This window comes from Oncorhynchus kisutch, unplaced genomic scaffold (assembly GCF_002021735.2).
Source record: "Oncorhynchus kisutch isolate 150728-3 unplaced genomic scaffold, Okis_V2 scaffold3875, whole genome shotgun sequence".
Classification (NCBI taxonomy): Eukaryota; Metazoa; Chordata; class Actinopteri; order Salmoniformes; family Salmonidae; genus Oncorhynchus; species Oncorhynchus kisutch.
In genome coordinates this window covers 243,351-269,869 of record NW_022265820.1, presented here as the reverse complement: position 1 = coordinate 269,869, position 26,519 = coordinate 243,351, and the positions used below count along the sequence as shown (strand labels likewise).

General features: G+C 43.0%; 2 protein-coding genes across 3 annotated transcripts; one reads left to right on the top strand and one right to left on the bottom strand.

Moving 5' to 3' along the window:
• Positions 1 to 2,895: 2,895 nt before the first annotated feature.
• Positions 2,896 to 8,152, bottom strand: LOC109880707 (beta-crystallin A1-like). Its single transcript, XM_031821128.1, has 6 exons — positions 7,720 to 8,152; positions 6,704 to 6,780; positions 6,502 to 6,620; positions 5,061 to 5,202; positions 3,974 to 4,116; positions 2,896 to 3,481 (listed from the first exon to the last, which is right to left on the bottom strand). The coding sequence occupies exons 2-6, from the start codon at positions 6,776 to 6,778 to the stop codon at positions 3,334 to 3,336; spliced, it is 627 nt and encodes a 208-aa protein (XP_031676988.1). The 5' UTR covers positions 6,779 to 6,780; positions 7,720 to 8,152; the 3' UTR covers positions 2,896 to 3,333.
• Positions 8,153 to 16,259: 8,107 nt separating this feature from the next.
• Positions 16,260 to 21,594, top strand: LOC116372060 (beta-crystallin B1-like). Of its 2 annotated transcripts, XM_031821136.1 has the most exons (7): positions 16,293 to 16,342; positions 16,789 to 16,844; positions 16,995 to 17,089; positions 18,134 to 18,252; positions 18,649 to 18,781; positions 19,258 to 19,400; positions 20,588 to 21,594. In XM_031821136.1, the coding sequence occupies exons 3-7, from the start codon at positions 17,000 to 17,002 to the stop codon at positions 20,757 to 20,759; spliced, it is 657 nt and encodes a 218-aa protein (XP_031676996.1). In that variant the 5' UTR covers positions 16,293 to 16,342; positions 16,789 to 16,844; positions 16,995 to 16,999; the 3' UTR covers positions 20,760 to 21,594. The 2 variants fall into 2 exon arrangements, with proteins under 2 accessions (XP_031676995.1, XP_031676996.1); XM_031821135.1 differs by lacking the exon at positions 16,789 to 16,844 and having other exon boundaries at positions 16,260 to 16,342.
• The last annotated feature ends 4,925 nt before the right edge of the window (positions 21,595 to 26,519 follow it).

The window sequence follows — 26,519 nt, the reverse complement described above, 5'->3', positions numbered from 1 at the left end:
GTATATAGTAGATGTGTGTATGAAGACATATAGTACAGTATATAGTAGATGTGTGTATGAAGACATATAGTACAGTATATAGTATATAGTAGATGTGTGTATGAAGACATATAGTACAGTATATAGTAGATGTGTGTATGAAGACATATAGTACAGTATATAGTATATAGTAGTACAGTATATAGTAGATGTGTGTATGAAGACATAGTACAGTATATAGTAGATGTGTGTATGAAGACATATACTACAGTATATAGTAGATGTGTGTATGAAGACATATAGTACAGTATATAGTATATAGTAGTACAGTATATAGTAGATGTGTGTATGAAGACATAGTACAGTATATAGTAGATGTGTGTATGAAGACATATACTACAGTATATAGTAGATGTGTGTATGAAGACATATAGTACAGTATATAGTAGATGTGTGTATGAAGACATATAGTACAGTATATAGTAGATGTGTGTATGAAGACATATAGTACAGTATATAGTATATAGTAGATGTGTGTATGAAGACATATAGTACAGTATATAGTAGATGTGTGTATGAAGACATATAGTACAGTATATAGTAGATGTGTGTATGAAGATATATAGTACAGTATATAGTAGATGTGTGTATGAAGACATATAGTACAGTATATAGTATATAGTAGATGTGTGTATGAAGACATATAGTACAGTATATAGTAGATGTGTGTATGAAGACATATAGTACAGTATATAGTATATAGTAGATGTGTGTATGAAGACATATAGTACAGTATATAGTATATAGTAGATGTGTGTATGAAGACATATAGTACAGTATATAGTAGATATGTGTATGAAGACATATAGTACAGTATATAGTAGATGTGTGTATGAAGACATATAGTACAGTATATAGTAGATGTGTGTATGAAGACATATAGTACAGTATATAGTAGATGTGTGTATGAAGACATATACTACAGTATATAGTAGATGTGTGTATGAAGACATATAGTACAGTATATAGTAGATGTGTGTATGAAGACATATAGTACAGTATATAGTAGATGTGTGTATGAAGACATATAGTACAGTATATAGTAGATGTGTGTATGAAGACATATACTACAGTATATAGTAGATGTGTGTATGAAGACATATAGTACAGTATATAGTAGATGTGTGTATGAAGACATATAGTACAGTATATAGTAGATGTGTGTATGAAGACATATAGTACAGTATATAGTAGATGTGTGTATGAAGACATATAGTACAGTATATAGTAGATGTGTGTATGAAGACATATAGTACAGTATATAGTATATAGTAGATGTGTGTATGAAGACATATAGTACAGTATATAGTAGATATGTGTATGAAGACATATAGTACAGTATATAGTAGATGTGTGTATGAAGACATATAGTACAGTATATAGTATATAGTAGTACAGTATATAGTAGATGTGTGTATGAAGACATAGTACAGTATATAGTAGATGTGTGTATGAAGACATATACTACAGTATATAGTAGATGTGTGTATGAAGACATATAGTACAGTATATAGTAGATGTGTGTATGAAGACATATAGTACAGTATATAGTAGATGTGTGTATGAAGACATATAGTACAGTATATAGTAGATGTGTGTATGAAGACATATAGTACAGTATATAGTAGATGTGTGTATGAAGACATATAGTACAGTATATAGTAGATGTGTGTATGAAGATATATAGTACAGTATATAGTATATAGTAGATGTGTGTATGAAGACATATAGTACAGTATATAGTAGATATGTGTATGAAGACATATAGTACAGTATATAGTAGATGTGTGTATGAAGACATATAGTACAGTATATAGTAGATGTGTGTATGAAGACATATAGTACAGTATATAGTAGATGTGTGTATGAAGACATATAGTACAGTATATAGTAGATGTGTGTATGAAGACATATAGTACAGTATATAGTAGATGTGTGTATGAAGACATATAGTACAGTATATAGTATATAGTAGATGTGTGTATGAAGACATATAGTACAGTATATAGTAGATATGTGTATGAAGACATATACTACAGTATATAGTAGATGTGTGTATGAAGACATATAGTACAGTATATAGTAGATGTGTGTATGAAGATATATACTACAGTATATAGTATATGTGTGTATGAAGACATATAGTACAGTATATAGTATATAGTAGATGTGTGTATGAAGACATATAGTACAGTATATAGTAGATGTGTGTATGAAGACATATAGTACAGTATATAGTATATAGTAGATGTGTGAATGAAGACATATAGTACAGTATATAGTAGATGTGTGTATGAAGACATATAGTACAGTATATAGTAGATGGTAGTACAGTATATAGTAGATGTGTGTATGAAGACATATAGTACAGTATATAGTAGATGTGTGTATGAAGACATATAGTACAGTATATAGTAGTACAGTATATAGTAGATGTGTGTATGAAGACATATAGTACAGTATATAGTAGATGTGTGTATGAAGACATATAGTACAGCTCCGTTTTTGTTGTATTCCAAAACTCACAATGTATCCCTTCTCTACACACCAGTCAGTTAAGCAGGTAAGTGCCCACTCTGTTTTGTTTCACAGTGTTCTTTCCGTTTTGTTTTCTCTCAAATTCATCAAACGCTTATTTTCTACATCGTCATGCCAACCTATTGTTGAAGTAGCCATTTTAATAAAGGGGAAAAGACGCAAAGTCATAGTCATGGTATACGGTCTCACATACACACGGCTGAATGCTGTTTTAGCCAATCAGCATCCAGTATCCAAACTACCCAGTGTATAGTACGGTATATAGTGAATGTGTACAAACATATACTACCCAAGAAGAACACAGGACCCAGGTCTGAGTTGAGCATGAGTTTATTGGTCAGTGATGATCTCCCTCCTCCTCCTCTCTCACCACTACTGGCTATTGCTGTTATTGGTGCTGGTCAACCAAAGTCCCTGATATATATCTGTGATATATATACTACAACCTGCAAGACTGTTATTACACTATAACGGTCCTCTATAACGTGTTACAGTGATGACTCAACTCGTCTCACGTTGCTGTTGACGTTACGGCACTGATATACGAGTCGCCTCTCGTAGGAATAATACCCTGTTGTGTTATCAACCAGAGGATCTGAGGACGTCCGTGACGGAGTTGAGATGTGTTAGTAGAAACTGTGGGATGGTTCTGACTGACTGTGTTTGTGTTGCCCGTGCTGTGACAAGACCCCAGTAGACCCAGCCCTAGGCCGAAGCCTGGGGCTCTGTTAGGGGTACGGTCCACTCTGGGCCCGGTTAGTGCTGGATACGGCGGATAGACTGGATCTGGGGGGTCTGGCAGTGGGAGCCCCAGTTCTTCCAGTGCTGGTAATCTCCACTGTGTCTCTCACACTCCATGATGTACTGCTGACCCCTGTAGCCGGGGAACTGGTAGCACACAAAGCTGTGGGGATGGAGGGAGAGAGGAGAGAGGGGTGGGGGGGTGGAGAGAGACGGAGCGGGGGGGGGGGGGGGGTGGAGAGAGACGGAGCGGGGAAGGGAGGGATGGAGGGAGAGAGAGGGTGATAGGTGGGGTGCAGAGGGTGGGAGAGATGTTTGGCTTAGAGTGGAGTTTCGCTTGACATTGAATAGAATTGTCACACAATGTTTTGCTTTAATTGTTTCACTATTAGCAAGATTGGAGTGTGTTTGTGTCCGTGGAGGCTGCTGAGGGGAGGACGTCTCATAATAACAGCTGGATCAGAGCAAATGGAATGGCATCAAACACATAGAAACCACGTGGTTGATACCATTACACTTATTTCGATCCAGCAGTCACCACAAGCCCCCCCCCCCCCCCCAAATAAGGTACCACCAACCTCCTGAGGTTTGTGCCATTGTGTTTTTGTACAGAATCTAATTAGTGAGTGTGTGCTTGTGTTTAATGTTGACTTACGCGCCACACTGAATGTGCATGGATCCGACCTCGGGCATGCACCAGCCCATGGCCCTCAGAGAGGGGTAATCATCACACAGCTCAGCGCTGCGGCCCATGAAGTTCTCTTTCTCAAAGATCTGCATACGACTGCTCTGGTGGGACTGGGAGGGGAAGGAGGAGAGAGGATAGAGCGAGGATACAGGGAGAGCGAGGATAGAGGGGGAGAGAGGATAGAGGGAGAGAGAGGATAGAGGGAGAGAGAGGATAGAGGGAGAGAGAGGATAGAGGGGGAGAGAGGATAGAGGGAGAGAGAGGATAGAGGGAGAGAGAGGATAGAAGAGGAGGGTGGAGCGAGGATAGAGGGAGAGTGAGGATAGAGGGGGAGAGAGAGGATAGAGAGAGAGAGAGGATAGAGGGAGAGAGAGGATAGAGAGAGGATAGAGGAGGAGGGTGGAGCGATGATAGAGGGGGAGAGAGGATAGAGGGAGAGACAGGATAGAGGGAGTGGAAGAGAGAAGGGGAGAGAGAGTGGGAGGGATAAACACGATAGGACACAATCTCAGTTAGTTAGTTTCCTTTTTGCTTTCTCATACAGACTGACACATACAGTACTCTATCCTTCTCTCTGTCTGCTATAAACACTAACATAGAATACTGACCACTGTCTTCTATAAACACTAACATAGAATACTGTCTTCTATAAACACTAACATAGAATACTGACCACTGTCTTCTATAAACACTAACATAGAATACTGACCACTGTCTTCTATAAACACTAACATAGAATACTGTCTTCTATAAACACTAACATAGAATACTGACCACTGTCTTCTATAAACACTAACATAGAATACTGTCTTCTATAAACACTAACATAGAATACTGACCACTGTCTTCTATAAACACTAACATAGAATACTGTCTTCTATAAACACTAACATAGAATACTGTCTTCTATAAACACTAACATAGAATACTGACCACTGTTTTCTATAAACACTAACATATAATACTGACACTCTTTCCCATGCTCTCTATGTATCCATCTCTCGCTGTATTTCTCTCTCCCACACACACACACACACACACACACAGTCCTCACAGCGCAGTAGATGGGGCGCAGGGACATGAGGCGCTCCACGTGGTAGGACAGGGAGCCGCTGTAGGCGTCCCAGTGGGGGTACTCTCCTCTCTCCAGGATGAACTGCTGGCCCTGGAAGTCATGATGCTCAAAGCCCACCCAGCTACAGGGGTAGGGAGAGAGAGTTACTGACTAGTTACATTCAGAGATAGAAGAGGACAGAGAGGAGGAGAGAGTTACTGACTAGTTACATTCAGAGATAGAAGAGGACAGAGAGGAGGAGAGAGTTACTGACTAGTTACATTCAGAGATAGAGAGGACAGAGAGGAGGAGAGAGTTACTGATATGTTACATTCAGAGATAGAAGAGGACAGAGAGGAGGAGAGAGTTACTGATATGTTACATTCAGAGATAGAAGAGGACAGAGAGGAGGAGAGAGAGTTACTGACTAGTTACATTCAGAGACAGAAGAGGACAGAGAGGAGGAGAGAGAGTTACTGACTAGTTACATTCAGAGACAGAAGAGGACAGAGAGGAGGAGAGAGAGTTACTGACTAGTTACATTCAGAGATAGAAGAGGACAGAGAGGAGGAGAGAGTTACTGACTAGTTACATTCAGAGATAGAGAGGAGGAGAGAGTTACTGACTAGTTACATTCAGAGATAGAAGAGGACAGAGAGGAGGAGAGAGAGTTACTGACTAGTTACATTCAGAGATAGAAGAGGACAGAGAGGAGGAGAGAGAGTTACAGACTAGTTACATTCAGAGATAGAAGAGGACAGAGAGGAGGAGAGAGTTACTGACTAGTTACATTCAGAGACAGAAGAGGACAGATAGGGAGGAGGAGAGAGTTACTGACTAGTTACATTCAGAGACAGAAGAGGACAGAGAGGGAGGAGGAGAGAGTTACTGACTAGTTACATTCAGAGACAGAAGAGGACAGAGAGGAGGAGAGAGAGTTACTGACTAGTTACATTCAGAGACAGAAGAGGACAGAGAGGGAGGAGGAGAGAGTTACTGACTAGTTACATTCAGAGACAGAAGAGGACAGAGAGGGAGGAGGAGAGAGTTACTGACTAGTTACATTCAGAGACAGAAGAGGACAGAGAGGGAGGAGAGAGTTACTGACTAGTTACATTCAGAGACAGAAGAGGACAGAGAGGAGGAGAGAGTTACTGACTAGTTACATTCAGAGATAGAAGAGGACAGAGAGGAGAAGAGAGTTACTGACTAGTTACATTCAGAGATAGAAGAGAACAGAGAGGAGAAGAGAGTTACTGACTAGTTACATTCAGAGATAGAAGAGGACAGAGAGGGAGGAGAGAGTTACTGACTAGTTACATTCAGAGATAGAAGAGAACAGAGAGGAGAAGAGAGTTACTGACTAGTTACATTCACACACACACACCGATACCTCCACACACACAGCCTCCACAGACAACCAGGGTTGTAAGAGACTCACGCTCCACTCTCCACTCTGATAGAACGGATGTTGTCCAGACCACAGTTCTGGATGTTACAGCACTCAGAGGTGAACTCCTGGCACTTGCCCTGGAAGTGCTCCTGCTCAAACACAGTCACCTACAGCGACAGATAGATACATATTAGTGTGTTTGTGTAAATCATATAATCGATGATTTAAATATGTGTGTGTGTGAGATCACCTTGAAAAAAGGGGCCATACCCATGCCAGGGAAAAACATGGGGGAGGTCATGTGGGTTTTAGTAGCTCTATTCATGTCTATAGAGAGAGGGGGAGGGAGAGAGAGAGAGAAGGGGGAGAGAGAGGGGAGAGAGAGGTGGCATGAGAGGGAAGTTTCATCATTTAAACTAGGATAGATTACAATTCAATGTATTAAAATCCTTTAATATTGTTTAAGCATTCCCAGTAATCTATAAAATATGTTAATGATGATGTCTGGAAATGTCCTCATGTTCGAGATGTCACTCTGATATTATTTCCATTCTGATGGAACCAATTTATGGAACCACAAACAACTAACATTACTGCCATCATCCACAAACTCGAATAAAAGCTAATGGTAGCGTAGTATAGCATATCCCCAAAGATGTTGTGACAATCCTTATAAACTCTAATAAAAGGTCATGGTAGCGTAGTATAGCATATCCCCAAAGATGTTGTGACAATCCTTATAAACTCTAATAAAAGGTCATGGTAGCGTAGTATAGCATATCCCCAAAGATGTTGTGACAATCCTTACAAACTCTAATAAAAGGTCATGGTAGCGTAGTATAGCATATCCCCAAAGATGTTGTGACAATCCTTACAAACTCTAATAAAAGGTCATGGTAGCGTAGTATAGCATATCCCCAAAGATGTTGTGACAATCCTTACAAAAAGTGTTTTTTTTTTAAATGTAAAAGTTAAAAACTGGTTAAAACCATTTTATAAAACATACTGTAACATAAGCCAACACAAAATCCAATAACTTAACGTTATCAATTTCTAATAACAGCCTATATTTATTCCATCACCAACAACGAACCCTATTTGGACTAGGCCTACAATTACATTTAATATTTTTATAAATATAGGCTAAGAAATACTTCTCAAAATGTTTATCCAATTATGAGTGTTACGCGGGTGGATAGCCTAGGCCTACATCTGTTCTGTTGAAACACCATGGGCTATTCGGTTCAACCAGGACCGGGGGCTTACCTGGTTCGTCTCCTCTCCTCTCTCACGCGCCAATCCTTTTACATAGAGTTTTGTGAGAATCTGGCTCTTCTGTTTTATACGGCAGTCCACGGTGGCCCGCGTGTCTCCACTGGCGACAACGTGCGTGCGTGTGCGCGTTTCATCATGTCTGTGTGAGTGAGGTGTAAGTGAGTTGGGGGTAAAGTTAGCACGCCCGTGCGCGTGTTTCTATTTCGGCACCCCTCTATGTATCCGTGCGTAAATGTGTCCTATGGTGCGCGCGGCCGTGTGAGCAATACACGAGTCCGTCCGTCCGTCCCCCCTCTCCCTCTCTCCCTTTATTTGTTTCCTATGCGGTCGGGTGTGCGCCTTGTTGACTCAGCAGATAACATAGTACCGGTTGAATGCATGGTGGGACAGTGATGTTCGCGGTCCGTTCAGAGTGAATGGGGGGGCCCAGTGTTGGGCCGAATGCCGTTATATTCGTATAGGTCAGCAGTGCCATCGTATAGCATTAACAATGGCCGGGCTGTAGGTAGAGCGTTAACAATGACCTGGCTGTAGGTAGAGAATGACAAGAATTTACCTCTCCTGTGCTGTGGTCAGACCACTGTGTGCTTTTAGAGGAAAACATTTAGGAAAATGATGGAAACTAGAAATTAGTGTCAAAGAGTGTGACTTCAGTTAAATGTAGAGATAATGTTATGAAATAGCTGCCTTGCCTATCACAATGACTTCAATCAAATTAGATGTTAGTATTGATATAGCCTAATATACTAACCCTAGTTATATAGCCTATTCTATAGAAGCAAAAGGTCAAGTCACAGCCATACATTTTTTAAAGTGAGCTAAAATTGTAGTAGGTTCCAGCAGTAGGCTAGGCTATACTAGAGATGTTAGGCCAATACATGATGTTCTGTTTATCCAAGCCCATAGTACTGGTGAGTTCACACGGTTGTCATGGTGCCCCCCCCCCTCCACACACACACACACACAGTTCCTGATGACCTAATTTAACCCTTGACCTCTGAGCTAGAACATTTGAGGAGGTTATGGCAGGCTGGTTCCATACAAACTTCATATTTGGTATATTTCATGTGCAACAACATTATTTGAACAGTGAGGTTGCAGATTTTAGACTAAGAACATTAAGGTAGGAATTCCACATTTACATACCAGAGAGGCTATTTTTAAATCATGTGGATGCAGGCCGCAAATTGATGACTGAAATGTCAAGATTTTAAAAGTGGTCTAGAGGAGAGAGCCGAGCCTCGAGCCGATTTCTTTCCAAATGGTGCAGATAGAAATGTCTTGTAACTGACATGATTCCTATATGAATGAGTAGCATGTATATTCTACATGATATATTTCTATCTGAACGTGCTGTAGTGGGGCATCCTACTTAGATGTTGCAGATGAAAATGCCTTTCATAGAGCTGTTGTGATTCCTTAATCAAATCAAATCAAATTATATTTTATTAGTCACATGCGCCGAATACAACAAGTGTAGACCTTACAGTGAAATGCTTACTTACAAGCCCTAACCAACAATGCAGTTTAAAAAATATGGATAAGATTAAGAAATAAAAGTAGCAAGTATTTAAAGAGCAACAGTAAAATAACAATAGCAATACAGAGTCAATGTGTGGGGGCAGTGGTTAGTTGAGGTAATATGTACATGTAGGTAGAGTTATTAAAGTGACACTGCATAGATGACAACAGAGAATAGCAGCAGTGTAAAAGAGGGGGGGGGGGAATGCAAATAGTCTGGGTAGCCATTTGATTAGATGTTCAGGAGTCTTATGGCTTTGGGCTGTTTAGAAGCCTCTTGGACCTAGACTTGGCGCTCCGGTACCGCTTGCCATGCAGTAGCAGAGAGAACAGTCTATTACTAGGGTGGCTGGAGTCTTTGATGAATTTTAGGGCCTTCCTCTTACACCGCCTGGTATAGAGGTCCTGGATGGCAGGAAGCTTGGCCCCAGTGATGTACTGGGCTGTTTGCACTACCCTCGGTGGTGCCTTGCGGTCGGAGGCCAAGCAGTTGCCATACCAGGCAGTGATGCAAACAGTCAGGATGCTCTCGATGGTGCAGCTGTAGAACGTTTTGAGGATCTGAGGACCCATGCCAAATCTTTTCGGTTTCCTGAAGGGGAATAGGTTTTGTCGTGCCCTCTTCACGACTGTCTTGGTGTGCTTGGACCATGTTAGTTTGTTGGTGATGTGGACACCAAGGAACTTGAAGCTCTCAACCTTCTCCACTACAGCCCCGTCAATGAAAATGGGGGCGTACTCGGTCCTCTTTTTCATGTAGTCCACAATCATCTCCTTTGTCTTGATCACGTTGAGGGAGAGGTTGTTGTCCTGGCACCCCATGGCCAGGTCTCTGACCTCCTCCCTGTAGGCTGTCTCGTCATTGTCGATGATCAGGCCTACCACTGTTGTGTCAACGGCAAACTTAATGATGGTGTTGTAGTCGTGCCTGGTCATGCAGTCGTGAGTGAACAGGAGGGGACTGAGCACACACCCCCTGAGGGGCCCCTGTGTTGAGGATCAGTGTGGCGGATGTGTTGTTACCTACCCTTACCACCTGGGGGCGGCCCATCAGGAAGTCCAGGATCCAGTTGCAGAGGGATGTGTTAAGTCCCAGGGTCCTTAGCTTATTGATTTAGTTCTGAGGGCACTATGGTGTTGAATGTCGAGCTGTAGTCAATGAATAGCATTCTCACATAGGTGTTCCTTTTGTCCAGGTGGGAAAGGGCAGTGTTAAGTGTAATAGAGATGGCATCATCTGTTGATCTGGTGGGGCGGTATGCAAATTGGAGTGGATCTAGGGTTTCTGGGATAATGGTGTTGATGTGAGCCATAACCAGCCTTTCAAAGCACTTCATGGCAACAGACGTGAGTGCTACAGGTCGGTAGTCATTTAGACAGGTTACCTTAGTGTTCTTGGACACAGGGACTATGGTGGTCTGCTTAATACATCTTGTTATTAAGGACTTGGACAGGGAGAGTTTGAAAATGTCAGTGAAGACACTTGCCAGTTGGTCAGCGCATGGTCACAGTACATGTCCTGGAAATCCGTCTGGCCCTGCGGGCTTGTGAATGTTGACCTGTTTAAAGGTCTTACCCACATCGGCTGCGGAGAGCGTGATCACACACTCTTCCGGAACAGCTGGTGCTCTCATGCATGTTTCAGTGTTTTTTGCCTCGAAGCGAGCATAGAAGTAGTTTAGCTCGTCTGGTAGACCCGTGTCATTGTGCAGCTCTCGGCTGTGCTTCCCTTTGTAGCCTGTAATGGTTTGCAAGCCCTGCCAGATCCGACAAGCGTCAGAGCCGGTATAGGTCGATTCGATCTTAGTCCTGTATTGACGCTTGGCTGTTTGATGGTTCGTCAGAGGGCAGAGCGGGATTTCTTATAAGCTTCCAAGTGAGAGTCCCGCTCCTTGAAAGCGGCAGCTCTAGCCTTTAGCTCAATGCGGATGTTGCCTGTAATCCATTGCTTCTGGTTGGGGTATGTACGTACGGTCACTGTGGGGATGACGTCATCGATGCACTTATTGATGAAGCCGATGACTGATGTGATGTACTCCTCAATGCCATCGGAGGAATCCCAGAACACATTCCAGTCTGTGCTAGCAAAACAGTCCTTTAGCTTAGCATCTGCTTCATCTGACCACTTTTTTTATTGACAGAGACACAGGTGCCTCCTGCTTTCATTTTTGCAGGAATCAGGAGGATAGAATTATGGTCAGATTTGCCAAATGGAGGGCGAGGGAGAGCTTTGTATGCGTCTCTTTGTGTGTGGAGAAAAGGTGGTCCAGAGATTTTTTCCCTCTGGTTGAACATTTAACATGCTGAAATTTGGTAACACGGATGTAAGTTTCCCTGCGTTCAAGTTCCCGTCTGCTAGGAGTGCCACCTCTGGGTGAACGTTTTCTTGTTTGCTTTTGGCGGAATACAGCTCATTCAATGGGGTCTTAGTGCCAGCCTCAGTCTCTGGTGGTATATAAACAGTTATGAGAAATAAAGATGAAAACTTTCTAGGTAGATAGTGTGGTCTACAGCTTATCATGAGATACTCTACCTCAGGCGAGCAATAGCTCAAGACTTCCTAAGATATCGTGCACCAGCTGTTATTTACAAAAATAACATTATGTGCAAAATAATAAATAAAAAAAAGAGTTACAAACAACGCAAAGAAACAAACAAAAAAACACAATTGGTTGGGGACACCTAAAATGCACATGACCACCAAATTGACACTAGAAAATGGAGAGGATACCATTTAGAAAGGCTTTATGCCTTAGTTAACGCTGTGGGTTCATATCATAGAGATATTTAGAGGAATCAACTCGGTTATAACCCATTTTAGCATGGACATTGTCATTGAGGGCTTCCACCATTTTAAAGTAGTCAACTGGATGGGGATTCCTAAGGGTTTGGAGGGAGCAGAGCATCTTCAAATTGGGTTGCCTCTGGTTTGTTAATGGCTGTTATTCTATATCATCATTTAGTGGCCACAATGAATGAATGACACACAACATTTGGTTCAGGACTCCAGCACCACAAAAGTAGAACATTTACTATTTTCAATGGAGATAGCCTCAATGGCGCTGCCCATGCTATCACAGTTTCCATAATGGCACAGATACAAAGATGAGACCTCTTTCCAGCTCTATGGTTGATATTCACACAATGTAAGGTCCAGCAGCCTGGCCCAACACATAATAATGTCACGAAAGCGTATTCTAATAGTGTAAAAGGCTGTTAGTTGACCATAATAGGTTCTATGCCCATTTGAATAGGGAAAGGGTGTTCATTTGTTTGATGAGATTACAGATTTTCTCAGGGAATCCCATTTCAATTTTAAGGGATGCCACATGGAGTCCTGACCCCCAAGTTTGGGAACCACTGCCATAATCCCTATTCTATGTGACTGTTCTACTTGATACATATCTATCTGAACATTCTGTTGTGTGGCATCGCCACAGACTCCTCCCATCCAGACATGCTACTGTTCAGAAGTGATGAGGGCACAGATCCAAAATGGCTACTGTACAGACCATGAACCTCTGGTATGAGGTGGAAACTGTGACTATGTTCCAAATGGCACCCTATTTCCTATGGGTCCCGGTCAAAAATTGTGCACTAAGGGGCCTCCCGGGTGGCGCAGTGGTCTAAGGCTGTTCCACCAGAGACTCTGGGTTCGAGCCCAGGGTCTGTCGCAGCCGGCCGCGACAGGGAGGCCCATGGGGCGGCACACAATTGGCCTAGCGTCGTCCGAGGGATGGTTTGGGGATAACCTCACATCACGCACTAGTGACTCCTGTGGTGGGCTGGGCGCAGTGCATGCTGGCTAGGTATACTGTGTTTCCTCCGACACATTGGTGTGGCTGGCTTCTGGGTTGGATGTGCGCTGTGTTAAGAAGCAGTGCGGCTTGGGTTGTGTTTCGGAGGACACATGGCTCTTGACCTTCGCCTCTCCCGAGTCCGTACAGGAGTTGTAGCGATGAGACAAGACAGTAACTACTAACAATTGGATACCACGAAATTGGGGAGACAAAGGGGGTAAAAAAATAAATAATTGTGCACTAAAATAGGGAACAGGGTGCCATTTAGGATTAGGAACTGTCTCAAGGCACAGTTCTAGGATCAGCTTAACCTCTCCATATTCTAAGCTGTATCATTAGGAGGGAAATCATATAAACTGACCTTAGATCACCATTTAGATCTAATTGGTCCTACTCTATGTCACAGTGTCGTGAAGTATTTTGTATATTTGGCATGTTGGTATAGTTCAGTGGTGTCTAACATGAGGCCTGCTACTTGATCATGTGTCATTAAATTGTTTTATCGAATGTAAAAAGACATACAATTTAACATGAACATGTCCATGTTGGTGAGATGACAATTCACTCAATAGCTGTACATTTACTGACGATGCTACATGGGCAGTGAGATGATTCATGTTGTGTACCTCACCAAAAGTAGGCCAACTATCTATAATAGGGATGTAGAAGTCACTTTACCTGCACTAAGGGGCCATTTCTGAGAAGTCAGGAAGAATATGTTTTAAAAAACAACCGCTGAAAAGCTACATTGTTATGTTCTAACCCTATATATTTAATTAATAATCCCTATTATAGATAGTTGGCCTATTCACATGACCATACTACCATACTACCATAGACCACACTACCATACTACCATACTACCATAGACCATACTACCATACTACCATAGACCATACTACCATAGACCATACTACCATAGACCACACTACCATACTACCATAGACCATACTACCATAGACCACACTACCATACTACCATACTACCATAGACCATACTACCATAGACCATACTACCATAGACCACACTACCATACTACCATAGACCATACTACCATACTACCATAGACCATACTACCATAGACCATACTACCATACTACCATAGACCATACTACCATACTACCATAGACCATACTACCATACTACCATAGACCATACTACCATAGACCATACTACCATACTACCATATACCAAACTACCATACTACCATAGACCATACCACCATACTACCATAGACCATACTACCATACTACCATAGACCATACTACCACACTACCATACTACCATACTACCATACTACCACAGACCATACTACCATACTACCATACTACCATAGACCATACTACCATACTTCCATACTACCATAGACCATATACCATACTACTATACTACCATAGACCATACTACCATACTACCATAGACCATACTACCACACTACCATACTACCATACTTCCATAGACCATACTACCATACTACCACAGACCATACTACCATACTACCATACTACCATAGACCATACTACCATACTTCCACACTACCATAGACCATAGGCCATACTACTATACTTCCATACTACCATAGACCATACTACCATACTTCCATACTACCATAGACCATACTACCATACTTCCATACTTCCATACTACCATAGACCATAGACCATAGACCATACTATCACACTACCATACTACCATACTACCATACTACCATAGACCATACTACCATACTACCATACTTCCATACTACCATAGACCATAGACCATACTATCACACTACCATACTACCATACTACCATAGACCATACTACCATACTACCATACTACCATACTACCATACTACCATAGACCATACTACCATACTACCATACTTCCATACTACCACACTACCATACTACCATACTACCATACTACCACAGACCGTACTTCCATACTACCATAGACCATACTACCATAGACCATACTACTATACTACCATACTACCATAGAACATATGATTTTCAAACATGTATCTTCTTGTCCATAAGACAATTTTATTATCCATCAAATATTATCAAATGAGATCCATCTATCTCTCTGCTCTCTCAACCAATCTCTCTCCAAACAGATGTTACCTCTAATTACTGATCTAGGATCAAATGTCCCCACCCCAACACCAGTGTGTTGAGACATCTGTGAATGTACTGTAATGTTTTTAAAATGGTATACATTTTGTTACTTTTAATTTTTTATTTTGTTGGACCCCAGGAAGAGTAGCTGCTGTCTTGGCAGGAACTAATTGGGATCCATAATAAATACAATTACAAATACCAATCATAACCTTTAGCTCAGATCTAGGATTTGGGTCCGTATTCATAACGCATCTCAAAGTAGTGCTGATCTAGGATCAGTTTTTCCTGTTAGATCATAATAAATAAGATTAGATGGACCGGGGGACCTGATCCTAGATCAGCACGCATTATGAATATGGGCCCAGGTTTCTGTTGGACACCTGGCTTTCCAGTGGGAGTGAAACAGAAACAGTAGAACCAAGGATGAATAAAACTGAGAAGGAATAAGGACTTCATATATAGTGGAGGAAATGACAGTGTTCCATGAAAACATGTTCCAGGTCCAAAACGATGTCCTATATTTACATTATATATTTATTTTTAATCCCAGTCCCCCGTCCCCCGTCCCCCGTCCCCAGTCCCCCGTCCCCCGTCCCCCGTCCCCCGTCCCCCGTCCCCAGTCCCCCGTCCCCCGTCCCCCGTCCCCCGTCCCCCGTCCCCCGTCCCCCGTCCCCCGTCCCCAGTCCCCCGTCCCCGCAGGAGGCATTTTGCCTTTTGGTAGGCCGTCATTGTAAATAAGAATTTGTTCTTAACTGACTTAAATAAAGGTAAAAAATAAATAAATAAATATTTAAGAAACGTACAAAATCAATAAGATTTAAAAACTTCACAGACAGACCTGTGCATCATGACAACACTTCAATCACCAACTACCATACATATCTCTGTACTCATGCAGTATTTACATCTCCCTCTCTCTCTCTCTCTCTCTCTCTCTCTCTCTCTCTCTCTCTCTCTCTCTCTCCTCTCTCTCTCTCCTCTCTCTCTCTCTCTCTCTCTCCTCTCTCTCTCTCTCTTTGATGATGGGGGGATTTCTATTCTTCCCTGGCTGTGAGCTCAGCGGGTTTCTCTCTGTCACTCTAATCCCCCCTCTCTGGGCGCCAGCATATAAAAGGTCCGGGAGGGCCCTCTCCTCTCACACACTGACTGCCTGAGCCCACTCCTGTACCCACACACTGAGCAGAGGTAAGAGACGGGCACACAGAGACACAGAGAGATGGGGGAAGAGGGAAAATGGGGGATGAGAGAGGGATAGATTATGTATCTCAAACGTCAAATTCAAATACAGGTCACTCTAAATGGCCTCATAGTAACTAGACAGAACACATAAATAACTTATTTTCCTTCAATGACGTGTTTTATCTAGTTCCACAGGGATTGTTGAATGAATCTGTAGGTTATTGTTTTCTATAATATCTGGTTGACTCTTTTACATTGGAGATTCATTTACTTTTAAGTGGACATGCTTTACATGGGCAAACAACAACAACAAACTCTTAATTTCTGTTCTTACTGACGTTTGGATCGTAAGGGAACTCGAGGAAAATTTTTAAGTGGCCAGTAGGGGTCATGTGGTTAAACCTCATCCAAGATGGCTACTCATATTTTTCTGTTCCGTTGATCAATTACAGGCTTTGCTAAGGAGCTAAGGAGTAAAGCAGGGGTACCGTCTACTGTCTAGAACACAGTACGTTTGGGTAAAAGTTGTAGACTTCAATGGGATAAAGTGGTAAATGAGCTGTGTCAGTTTAAACAGTATTAAACTTAGCAGCAGTGTGTTGAACCCTCGTACATTTCTTTACCTCCTTTAATTTCCTTCCCTCTGTTTTTGTTCCAGTCATCATGTCTGGAGATAAGTCGAAATCTGCTTCCCAGACCGACGGCAAGGCCGCCCAGGGGAAGAGATCTGAGATGGGCATGAACGCCTACAAGGTAACACACCTGCATGCATATACACACGCACACGCACACACACGCACGCACGCACGCACGCACACACACACACACACACACACACACACACACACACACACACACACACACACACACACACACACACACACACACACACACACACACACACACACACGCATACACACACACATGCATACACACACACACACACACACACACACACACACACACACACACACACACACATTCACGCATTCACACACATACACACACAAACACATTCATGCATACACACACACACACGTATATATACACACACACACATATAATGTATGCATACAAAACCAGATGGCCACACATATATGTTACATAATTGTTGGTACTTTGACACTCGTACGTAACTACTCACACACTGTTTCCACACAATGCCTGTAGTTGCCTGTGGTGGTAAGTCACAGTTGCCATAGCTATGTGTGTGTGGAGGCGTTCTAAGAGAATCACACAAGGACAGTGTCTGTGTACAAAATGGCCCCCTATTTCCTATGTAGAGCACTACTTTTGACCAGAGCCCAAGTGCACTATATAGGGAATAGGGGACCATTTGCGATTCAAAAAGTGTTTGTTTTGTTACATTACACAGTTCAGCCTCAAAGAAAAAGATGTGAGAATTAAACTGATTTCTCTCTTTTTATCTCTTTTATCTTTTCCCTCCCTCCCTCCCTCCCTCCCTCCCTCCCTCCCTCCCTCCCTCCCTCCCTCCCTCCCTCCCTCCCTCCCTCCCTCCCTCCCTCCCTCCCTCCCTCCCTCCCTCCCTCCCTCCCTCCCTCCCTCCCTCCCTCCCTCCCTCCCTCCCTCCCTCCCTCCCTCCCTCCCTCCCTCCCTCCCTCCCTCCCTCCCTCCCTCCCTCACTCCCTCCCTCACTCCCTCCCTCCCTCCCTCCCTCCCTCCCTCCCTCCCTCCCTCCCTCCCTCTACCTCTTTCTCTCTCTACCTCTCTCTCCCCCCTCTCTCTCTCCCCTCCCTCTCCCCCCTCTCTCTCCCTCCCTCTCTCTCTCCATCTCAGATGTGTGTCTTCGACCAGGAGAACTTCCAGGGTCGCTGTATGGAGATCACCAATGAGTGCATGAACGTGTGTGACATGGGCATGGACAGGGTCCGCTCCCTGCGTGTCGACTGCGGGCCGTGAGTACCAGCCTGTCCCTCGACACACACACACCTCATTTGTGTCACACACACACACACACACCTCAGCTTCACCAACACACACCTAATTCCCACATGCACTTGTAGTGAAATCTTTTCCCTACACTAACGTTACTATGATACACCCATACCTGTTTGTCAATCTAACACAAACTAACATTTATTCCTATCAAATGTTGCTGCAACCATGGTTCTCAATGTGTTTCTGCCTCTCTCTCTCCCCTCTCCTCCCCCGCCCTTACCCCTCCTCTTCCCCTGTCCCTCTCTCTCCCCCAATCTCCACCCCACCTTTACGCCTCCCCCTCTATCCTCCCCCTCCCTTACCCCTCTTCCCCTCTCCCTCTCTCTCTCTCTCCCCCTTTCTCCCTCTATCAGTTTTGTGGGTTATGAGCAGATGAACTTCTGTGGTGAGATGTTCATCCTGGAGAAGGGAGAATACCCTCGCTGGGACTCCTGGAGCAACTGTCAGAAGAATGACTACCTGCTGTCCTTCAGGCCTGTCCGCATGGTATGTCACACACTCCTCCATTTGTCTCTCCCCATCACTCTGTCCTTCCATCTCTCCAGCACTACATCTCTGTCATTGGCCAGAATACATTTACATGCACGTATCTGATAATCATGTATTTCTGCTGTTAGTAATCATCTCTCTTAACATCCATCCATATTCATCTATTCATTCATTTATCCATCCATCCATCCATCCATCCATCCATCCATCCATCCATCCATCTACTCATCCATCCATCCATATTCATTCATCTATTCATTCATTCACTTATCCATCCATCTACTCATCCATCCATCCATCCATCCATCCATCTACTCATCCATCCATCCATCCATCCATCCATCCATCCATTAATTTATCCAAATTGATCAGTTCGGCCTGTTATCTGTTAGTTATGTTATGTTAGTTTTTAACTCCACCTCTCTCTCTCCCCCAACTCCCTCCCCTCTTTCCCCCTCTCCCCTCTTTCTCAGGACCCTGAGAAGCACAAGATCTGCCTGTTCGAGGTTGGAGAGTTCAAGGGTCGTAAGATGGAGATCATGGATGATGATGTTCCCTCTCTGTTCTCCTACGGATTCACCGATAGGGTCGGCAGCATCATGGTCAGCTGCGGAAGGTGAGTGGTCCTCGCTGCAGCAAAAGGACAAACATGCCATTGGTCTATAGGACGAGATAGAGCAGGAAGTGGATGAGACAGTAATGTCATTATGACATAAACAACTAGGCATCACCAAACCTAGATACCTTAGATCGTTTGTAATCTATTGTACAAATTATTCATTCATTTCAAATGGCTGAGTCGTTCCACCGTTTCTATGTAAATAATAGAATTCAGAAACTGTTCCTAAAATAGTTTGGAATGACGAAAGTTTCCACAATAGTTTTAATTGTCAGAGGGGTTCCATTTAGAAGATCATTTAATATATAGGTTCTCTGTTTCCCTCTGGCTTCCTGTGTCTACATACTTCAAATAGAATCTAGTCTGCCTCTCAAATGGCACCCTATACCCTTCATATGCACTATGGGCCCTGGTCAAAAGTAGTGTACTAAATAGGGACTAGGGCACCATTTGGGACGTATCCCTGAAGATCTGTGATTCACTTTCCGAAAGGCAGCAGGACTGATGTCAGGATGTCTTTCCTGTTTTAAACAGCCTCTTCAGAATCAGAACAAAGGGTTTTATATAGCACAGTTTGTTTGTGTGTGTTCGTTCATGTACATGTGTGTGTGTGTATCTGTGTGCATGTGAGCTTCGTCTCTCCAGTGTATCTGCACAGTGAGAGAGGAGATTGGTTCAGTTCCTTCATAGATGTGTTTGGCCCACAGTGAGTAGACAGGTTCCCCTCTGGTTGAAACATCAAACGGACAGACAGGTACCTGTGGCACAACAGGCAAAACGTGACAAACAGATCAATACCTCTATTTAACAAGACATCTCTCTCCCTCACAGCTTCCAACTCCCCTGCCTGTTCCTCTGATGCTGTCGGCTTCTCATCTTTTCTCTTTGTCTCCGTCGGTTCTCGCTTTCTTTTCTACTTTACTCATCTTTGCTAATTTCTCTACCTCTGTGTCCCTCCTGCCCTCTCTCTCTATCTCACACTATTGATTCTCTCTCTCCGTCTTTATTTCTCGGCCTCTGTTCATCTCTTCTTCCTCCTCTCTCTTTCTCCCATCTATGTCCCTCTCTTCCCCCATTCCAGCCCTCATTCACTCAGCCCTTTCCAACTTCTCCTCTCTCTCCCATCTATCTCTCTCCCTCCATCCCTCCACTCATCCCCCTTGTCCTCTGCTGTTTTCTTCCAGCTGGGTGGGTTACCAGTTCCCTGGGTACCGTGGTTCCCAGTACCTCCTGGAGAAGGGTGAGTACCGGCACTTCAACGAGTTCGGTGCCCGGCACCCCCAGTTCCAGTCTGTGAGGCGTATCCGCGACATGCAGTGGCACCAGCACGGCTGCTACACCTTGTCCAGCAAGTGAGGGTCCCAGAGGGCGAGAAAGAGAGTGAGCGGAGGAGAGGCGGAGGAAGGGCACAGTAGAGGAGGAGGAGGAGGAGGAGGGGGGAAGGCTAAAAGGGACAGGAAGAAAGCACCCTATCTATAGGAAGATAGAAAGCTCCCTCCATCCCTCCATCCGACCCCTCACCCCCCCCGGTGATCCTCTCCGTGGTTAGATATTTTGTTTTAGAGGGAGGGAGAGAGCGAGGGATGGAGGGAGGTACTTGTTTTTCCCCCCTCTTGAGACGACGCCCTCTACCTGTTTGGGAGATGTAAGACTTGTGGCGTACATCCGCCCTGATTGGACAGATACGTCAACACCACGAAACAACAATGGATTCTAAGACTATTGACGTAAATAAACAACGACAACAACTCACAGATCAACAAAGACCAGAGGTGGTGGGTTGATAGGTAGATAGCTAGATATTCTCTATATTTCTCTCTCTCTCCCCGTCTCTGTTATTTTCAGACCCCTCCCTTCCCCTCTCTCTCTCTCTTTTTCCCCCTCGCATAATTTACTTTTCATCCAACCATCCTGTTTCTCTTCAAACCTAAATTCAGCCCAAAAAGAGACGACTAATGTGTCTCCTTTGACTCTGATCTATGGGGGTACGGATGTGTGTGTGGGTCTGTTGCCGTGGCTAGAAGAGGGAACGGTATCTAGGGTTCTAGACTTCTAGGGTTCTAGACTTCTAGGGTTCTAAGATTCAAGGAGATGTGCTGCGTACCTCTGCCACAGTCACTGTAAAAGCTTGTCCTCAGACCCTGCACCCTCTTCTATCCTAACCCAAATAAAGAGACTAAACCTGACCTGATTTCACCTCGGATTCTTCATTTATTCAAATGTTTCTCTTGTGGTGGTGATTGTGTGACAGAGAGGAGATCCAGAAACTCTTAGAGGACAGTGGAAGTTAATAAGAATGCTTCTTAATTGTTAAAAGCAAAACCAACGTGTTTCGTGTCTTGGACTTCATCAGGTTTTAGACAGAACAAATAATGAGCCTTTTATACATTGATTGTGTGATATCATGGCAGCAATAGCAGTGGAGGGGTTCTTCATATAGCTACAGTCTAGTTAGAATACAGTGGAGGGGTTCTTCATATAGCTACAGTCTAGTTAGAATACAGTGGAGGGGTTCTTCATATAGCTACAGTCTAGTTAGAATACAGTGGAGGGGTTCTTCATATAGCTACAGTCTAGTTAGAATACAGTGGAGGGGTTCTTCATATAGCTACAGTCTAGTTAGAATACAGTGGAGGGGTTCTTCATATATCTACAGTCTAGTTAGAATACAGTGGAGGGGTTCTTCATATAGCTACAGTCTAGTTAGAATACAGTGGAGGGGTTCTTCATATAGCTACAGTCTAGTTAGAATACAGTGGAGGGGTTCTTCATATAGCTACAGTCTAGTTAGAATACAGTGGAGGGGTTCTTCATATAGCTACAGTCTAGTTAGAATACAGTGGAGGGGTTCTTCATCTAGCTACAGTCTAGTTAGAATACAGTGGAGGGGTTCTTCATATAACTACAGTCTAGTTAGAATACAGTGGAGGGGTTCTTCATATAGCTACAGTCTAGTTAGAATACAGTGGAGGGGTTCTTCATATAGCTACAGTCTAGTTAGAATACAGTGGAGGGGTTCTTCATATAGCTACAGTCTAGTTAGAATACAGTGGAGGGGTTCTTCATATAGCTACAGTCGAGTTAGAATACAGTGGAGGGGTTCTTCATATAGCTACAGTCTAGTTAGAATACAGTGGAGGGGTTCTTCATATAGCTACAGTCTAGTTAGAATACAGTGGAGGGGTTCTTCATATAGCTACAGTCTAGTTAGAATACAGTGGAGGGGTTCTTCATATAGCTACAGTCTAGTTAGAATACAGTGGAGGGGTTCTTCATATAGCTACAGTCTAGTTAGAATACAGTGGAGGGGTTCTTCATCTAGCTACAGTCTAGTTAGAATACAGTGGAGGGGTTCTTCATCTAGCTACAGTCTAGTTAGAATACAGTGGATGGGTTCTTCATATAGCTACAGTCTAGTTAGAATACAGTGGAGGGGTTCTTCATATAGCTACAGTCTAGTTAGAATACAGTGGAGGGGTTCTTCATATAGCTACAGTCTAGTTAGAATACAGTGGAGGGGTTCTTCATATAGCTACAGTCTAGTTAGAATACAGTGGAGGGGTTCTTCATATAGCTACAGTCTAGTTAGAATACAGTGGAGGGGTTCTTCATATAGCTACAGTCTAGTTAGAATACAGTGGAGGGGTTCTTCGTATAGCTACAGTCTAGTTAGAATACAGTGGAGGGGTTCTTCATATAGCTACAGTCTAGTTAGAATACATTGGAGGGGTTCTTCATATAGCTACAGTCTAGTTAGAATACAGTGGAGGGGTTCTTCATCTAGCTACAGTCTAGTTAGAATACAGTGGAGGGGTTCTTCATCTAGCTACAGTCTAGTTAGAATACAGTGGATGGGTTCTTCATATAGCTACAGTCTAGTTAGAATACAGTGGAGGGGTTCTTCATATAGCTACAGTCTAGTTAGAATACAGTGGAGGGGTTCTTCATCTAGCTACAGTCTAGTTAGAATACAGTGGAGGGGTTCTTCATCTAGCTACAGTCTAGTTAGAATACAGTGGAGGGGTTCTTCATATAGCTACAGTCTAGTTAGAATACAGTGGAGGGGTTCTTCATCTAGCTACAGTCTAGTTAGAATACAGTGGAGGGGTTCTTCATATAGCTACAGTCTAGTTAGAATACAGTGGAGGGGTTCTTCATATAGCTACAGTCTAGTTAGAATACAGTGGAGGGGTTCTTCATATAGCTGCAGTCTAGTTAGAATACAGTGGAGGGGTTCTTCATATAACTACAGTCTAGTTAGAATACAGTGGAGGGGTTCTTCTTATAGCTACAGTCTAGTTAGAATACAGTGGAGGGGTTCTTCATATAGCTACAGTCTAGTTAGAATACAGTGGAGGGGTTCTTCATATAGCTACAGTCTAGTTAGAATACAGTGGAGGGGTTCTTCATATAGCTACAGTCTAGTTAGAATACAGTGGAGGGGTTCTTCATATAGCTACAGTCTAGTTAGAATACAGTGGAGGGGTTCTTCATATAGCTACAGTCTAGTTAGAATACAGTGGAGGGGTTCTTCATATAGCTACAGTCTAGTTAGAATACAGTGGAGGGGTTCTTCATATAGCTACAGTCTAGTTAGAATACAGTGGAGGGGTTCTTCGTATAGCTACAGTCTAGTTAGAATACAGTGGAGGGGTTCTTCGTATAGCTACAGTCTAGTTAGAATACAGTGGAGGGGTTCTTCATATAGCTACAGTCTAGTTAGAATACATTGGAGGGGTTCTTCATATAGCTACAGTCTAGTTAGAATACAGTGGAGGGGTTCTTCATCTAGCTACAGTCTAGTTAGAATCAGTGGAGGGGTTCTTCATCTAGCTACAGTCTAGTTAGATACAGTGGATGGGTTCTTCATATAGCTACAGTCTAGTTAGAATACAGTGGAGGGGTTCTTCATATAGCTACAGTCTAGTTAGAATACAGTGGAGGGGTTCTTCATCTAGCTACAGTCTAGTTAGAATACAGTGGAGGGGTTCTTCATCTAGCTACAGTCTAGTTAGAATACAGTGGAGGGGTTCTTCATATAGCTACAGTCTAGTTAGAATACAGTGGAGGGGTTCTTCATCTAGCTACAGTCTAGTTAGAATACAGTGGAGGGGTTCTTCATTATAGCTACAGTCTAGTTAGAATACAGTGGAGGGGTTCTTCATATAGCTACAGTCTAGTTAGAATACAGTGGAGGGGTTCTTCATATAGCTGGCAGTCTAGTTAGAATACAGTGGAGGGGTTCGTCATATAACTACAGTCTAGTTAGAATACAGTGGAGGGGTTCTTCAGATAGCTACAGTCTAGTTAGAATACAGTGGAGGGGTTCTTCATATAGCTACAGTCTAGTTAGAATACAGTGGAGGGGTTCTTCATATAGCTACAGTCTAGTTAGAATACAGTGGAGGGGTTCTCATATAGCTTACAGTCTAGTTTAGAATACAGTGGAGGGGTTCTTCATCTAGCTACAGTCCTAGTTAGAATACAGTGGAGGGGTTCTTCATATAGCTACAGTCTAGTTAGAATACAGTGGAGGGGTTCTTCATCTAGCTACAGTCTAGTTAGAATACAGTGGAGGGTTCTTCATATAGCTACAGTCTAGTTAGAATACAGTGGAGGGGGTTTCATATCTTCATATCGGAGGGTTTTCATACAGTCTAGTTAGAATACAGTGGAGGGGTTCTTCATATAGCTACAGTCTAGTTAGAATACAGTGGAGGGGTTCTTCATATAGCTACAGTCCTAGTTAGAATACAGTGGAGGGGTTCTTCATATAGCTACAGTCTAGTTAGAATACAGTGGAGGGGTTCTTCATATAGCTACAGTCTAGTTAGAATACAGTGGAGGGGTTCTTCATATAGCTACAGTCTAGTTAGAATACAGTGGAGGGGTTCTTCATCTAGCTACAGTCTAGTTAGAATACAGTGGAGGGGTTCTTCATATAGCTACAGTCTAGTTAGAATACAGTGGAGGGGTTTCTTCATATAGCTACAGTCTAGTTAGAATACAGTGGAGGGGTTCTTCATATAGCTACAGTCTAGTTAGAATACAGTGGAGGGGTTCTTCATATAGCTACAGTCTAGTTAGAATACAGTGGAGGGGTTCTTCATATAGCTACAGTCTAGTTAGAATACAGTGGGAGGGGTTCTTCATATAGCTACAGTCTAGTTAGATCTAGCTACGTCTAGTTAGAATACAGTGAGGGGTTCTTCATCTAGCTACAGTCTAGTTAGAATACAGTGGAGGGGTTCTTCATATAGCTACAGTCTAGTTAGAATACAGTGGAGGGGTTCTTCATATAGCTACAGTCTAGTTAGAATACAGTGGAGGGGTTCTTCATATAGCTACAGTCTAGTTAGACTACAGTGGAGGGTCTTCATATAAGCTCAGTCTATTAGAATACAGTGGAGGGGTTCTTCATATAGCTACAGTCTAGTTAGAATACAGTGGAGGGGTTCTTCATATAGCTACAGTCTAGTTAGAATACAAGTGGAGGGGTTCTTCATATAGCTACAGTCTAGTTAGAATACAGTGGAGGGGTTCTTCATATAGCTACAGTCTAGTTAGAATACAGTGGAGGGGTTCTTCATATAGCTACAGTCTAGTTAGAATACAGTGGAGGGGTTCTTCATATAGCTACAGTCTAGTTAGAATACAGTGGAGGGGTTCTTCATATAGCTACAGTCTAGTTAGAATACAGTGGAGGGGTTCTTCATATAGCTACAGTCTAGTTAGAATACAGTGGAGGGGTTCTTCATATAGCTACAGTCTAGTTAGAATACAGTGGAGGGGTTCTTCATATAGCTACAGTCTAGTTAGAATACAGTGGAGGGGTTCTTCATATAGCTACAGTCTAGTAGAATACAGTGGAGGGGTTCTTCATATAGCTACAGTCTAGTTAGAATACAGTGGAGGGGTTCTTCATATAGCTACAGTCTAGTTAGAATACAGTGGAGGGGTTCTTCATATAGCTACAGTCTAGTTAGAATACAGTGGAGGGGTTCTTCATATAGCTACAGTCTAGTTAGAATACAGTGGAGGGGTTCTTCATATAGCTACAGTCTAGTTAGAATACAGTGGAGGGGTTCTTCATATAGCTACAGTCTAGTTAGAATA

Bases quoted from the DNA above. Each gene is read 5' to 3' on its own strand.
- LOC109880707 (XM_031821128.1), bottom strand. From the start codon at position 6,778: ATGAATAGAGCTACTAAAACCCACATGACCTCCCCCATGTTTTTCCCT. The intron at 6,621-6,703 runs GTGATCTCACAC...CTGTCGCTGTAG, and splicing joins GTATGGCCCCTTTTTTCAAG to GTGACTGTGTTTGAGCAGGA. The intron at 5,203-6,501 runs GTGAGTCTCTTA...CTACCCCTGTAG, and splicing joins ATCAGAGTGGAGAGTGGAGC to CTGGGTGGGCTTTGAGCATC.
- LOC116372060 (XM_031821135.1), top strand. From the start codon at position 17,000: ATGTCTGGAGATAAGTCGAAATCTGCTTCCCAGACCGACGGCAAGGCC. The intron at 18,253-18,648 runs GTGAGTACCAGC...TCCCTCTATCAG, and splicing joins CTGCGTGTCGACTGCGGGCC to TTTTGTGGGTTATGAGCAGA. The intron at 18,782-19,257 runs GTATGTCACACA...CCTCTTTCTCAG, and splicing joins CCTTCAGGCCTGTCCGCATG to GACCCTGAGAAGCACAAGAT.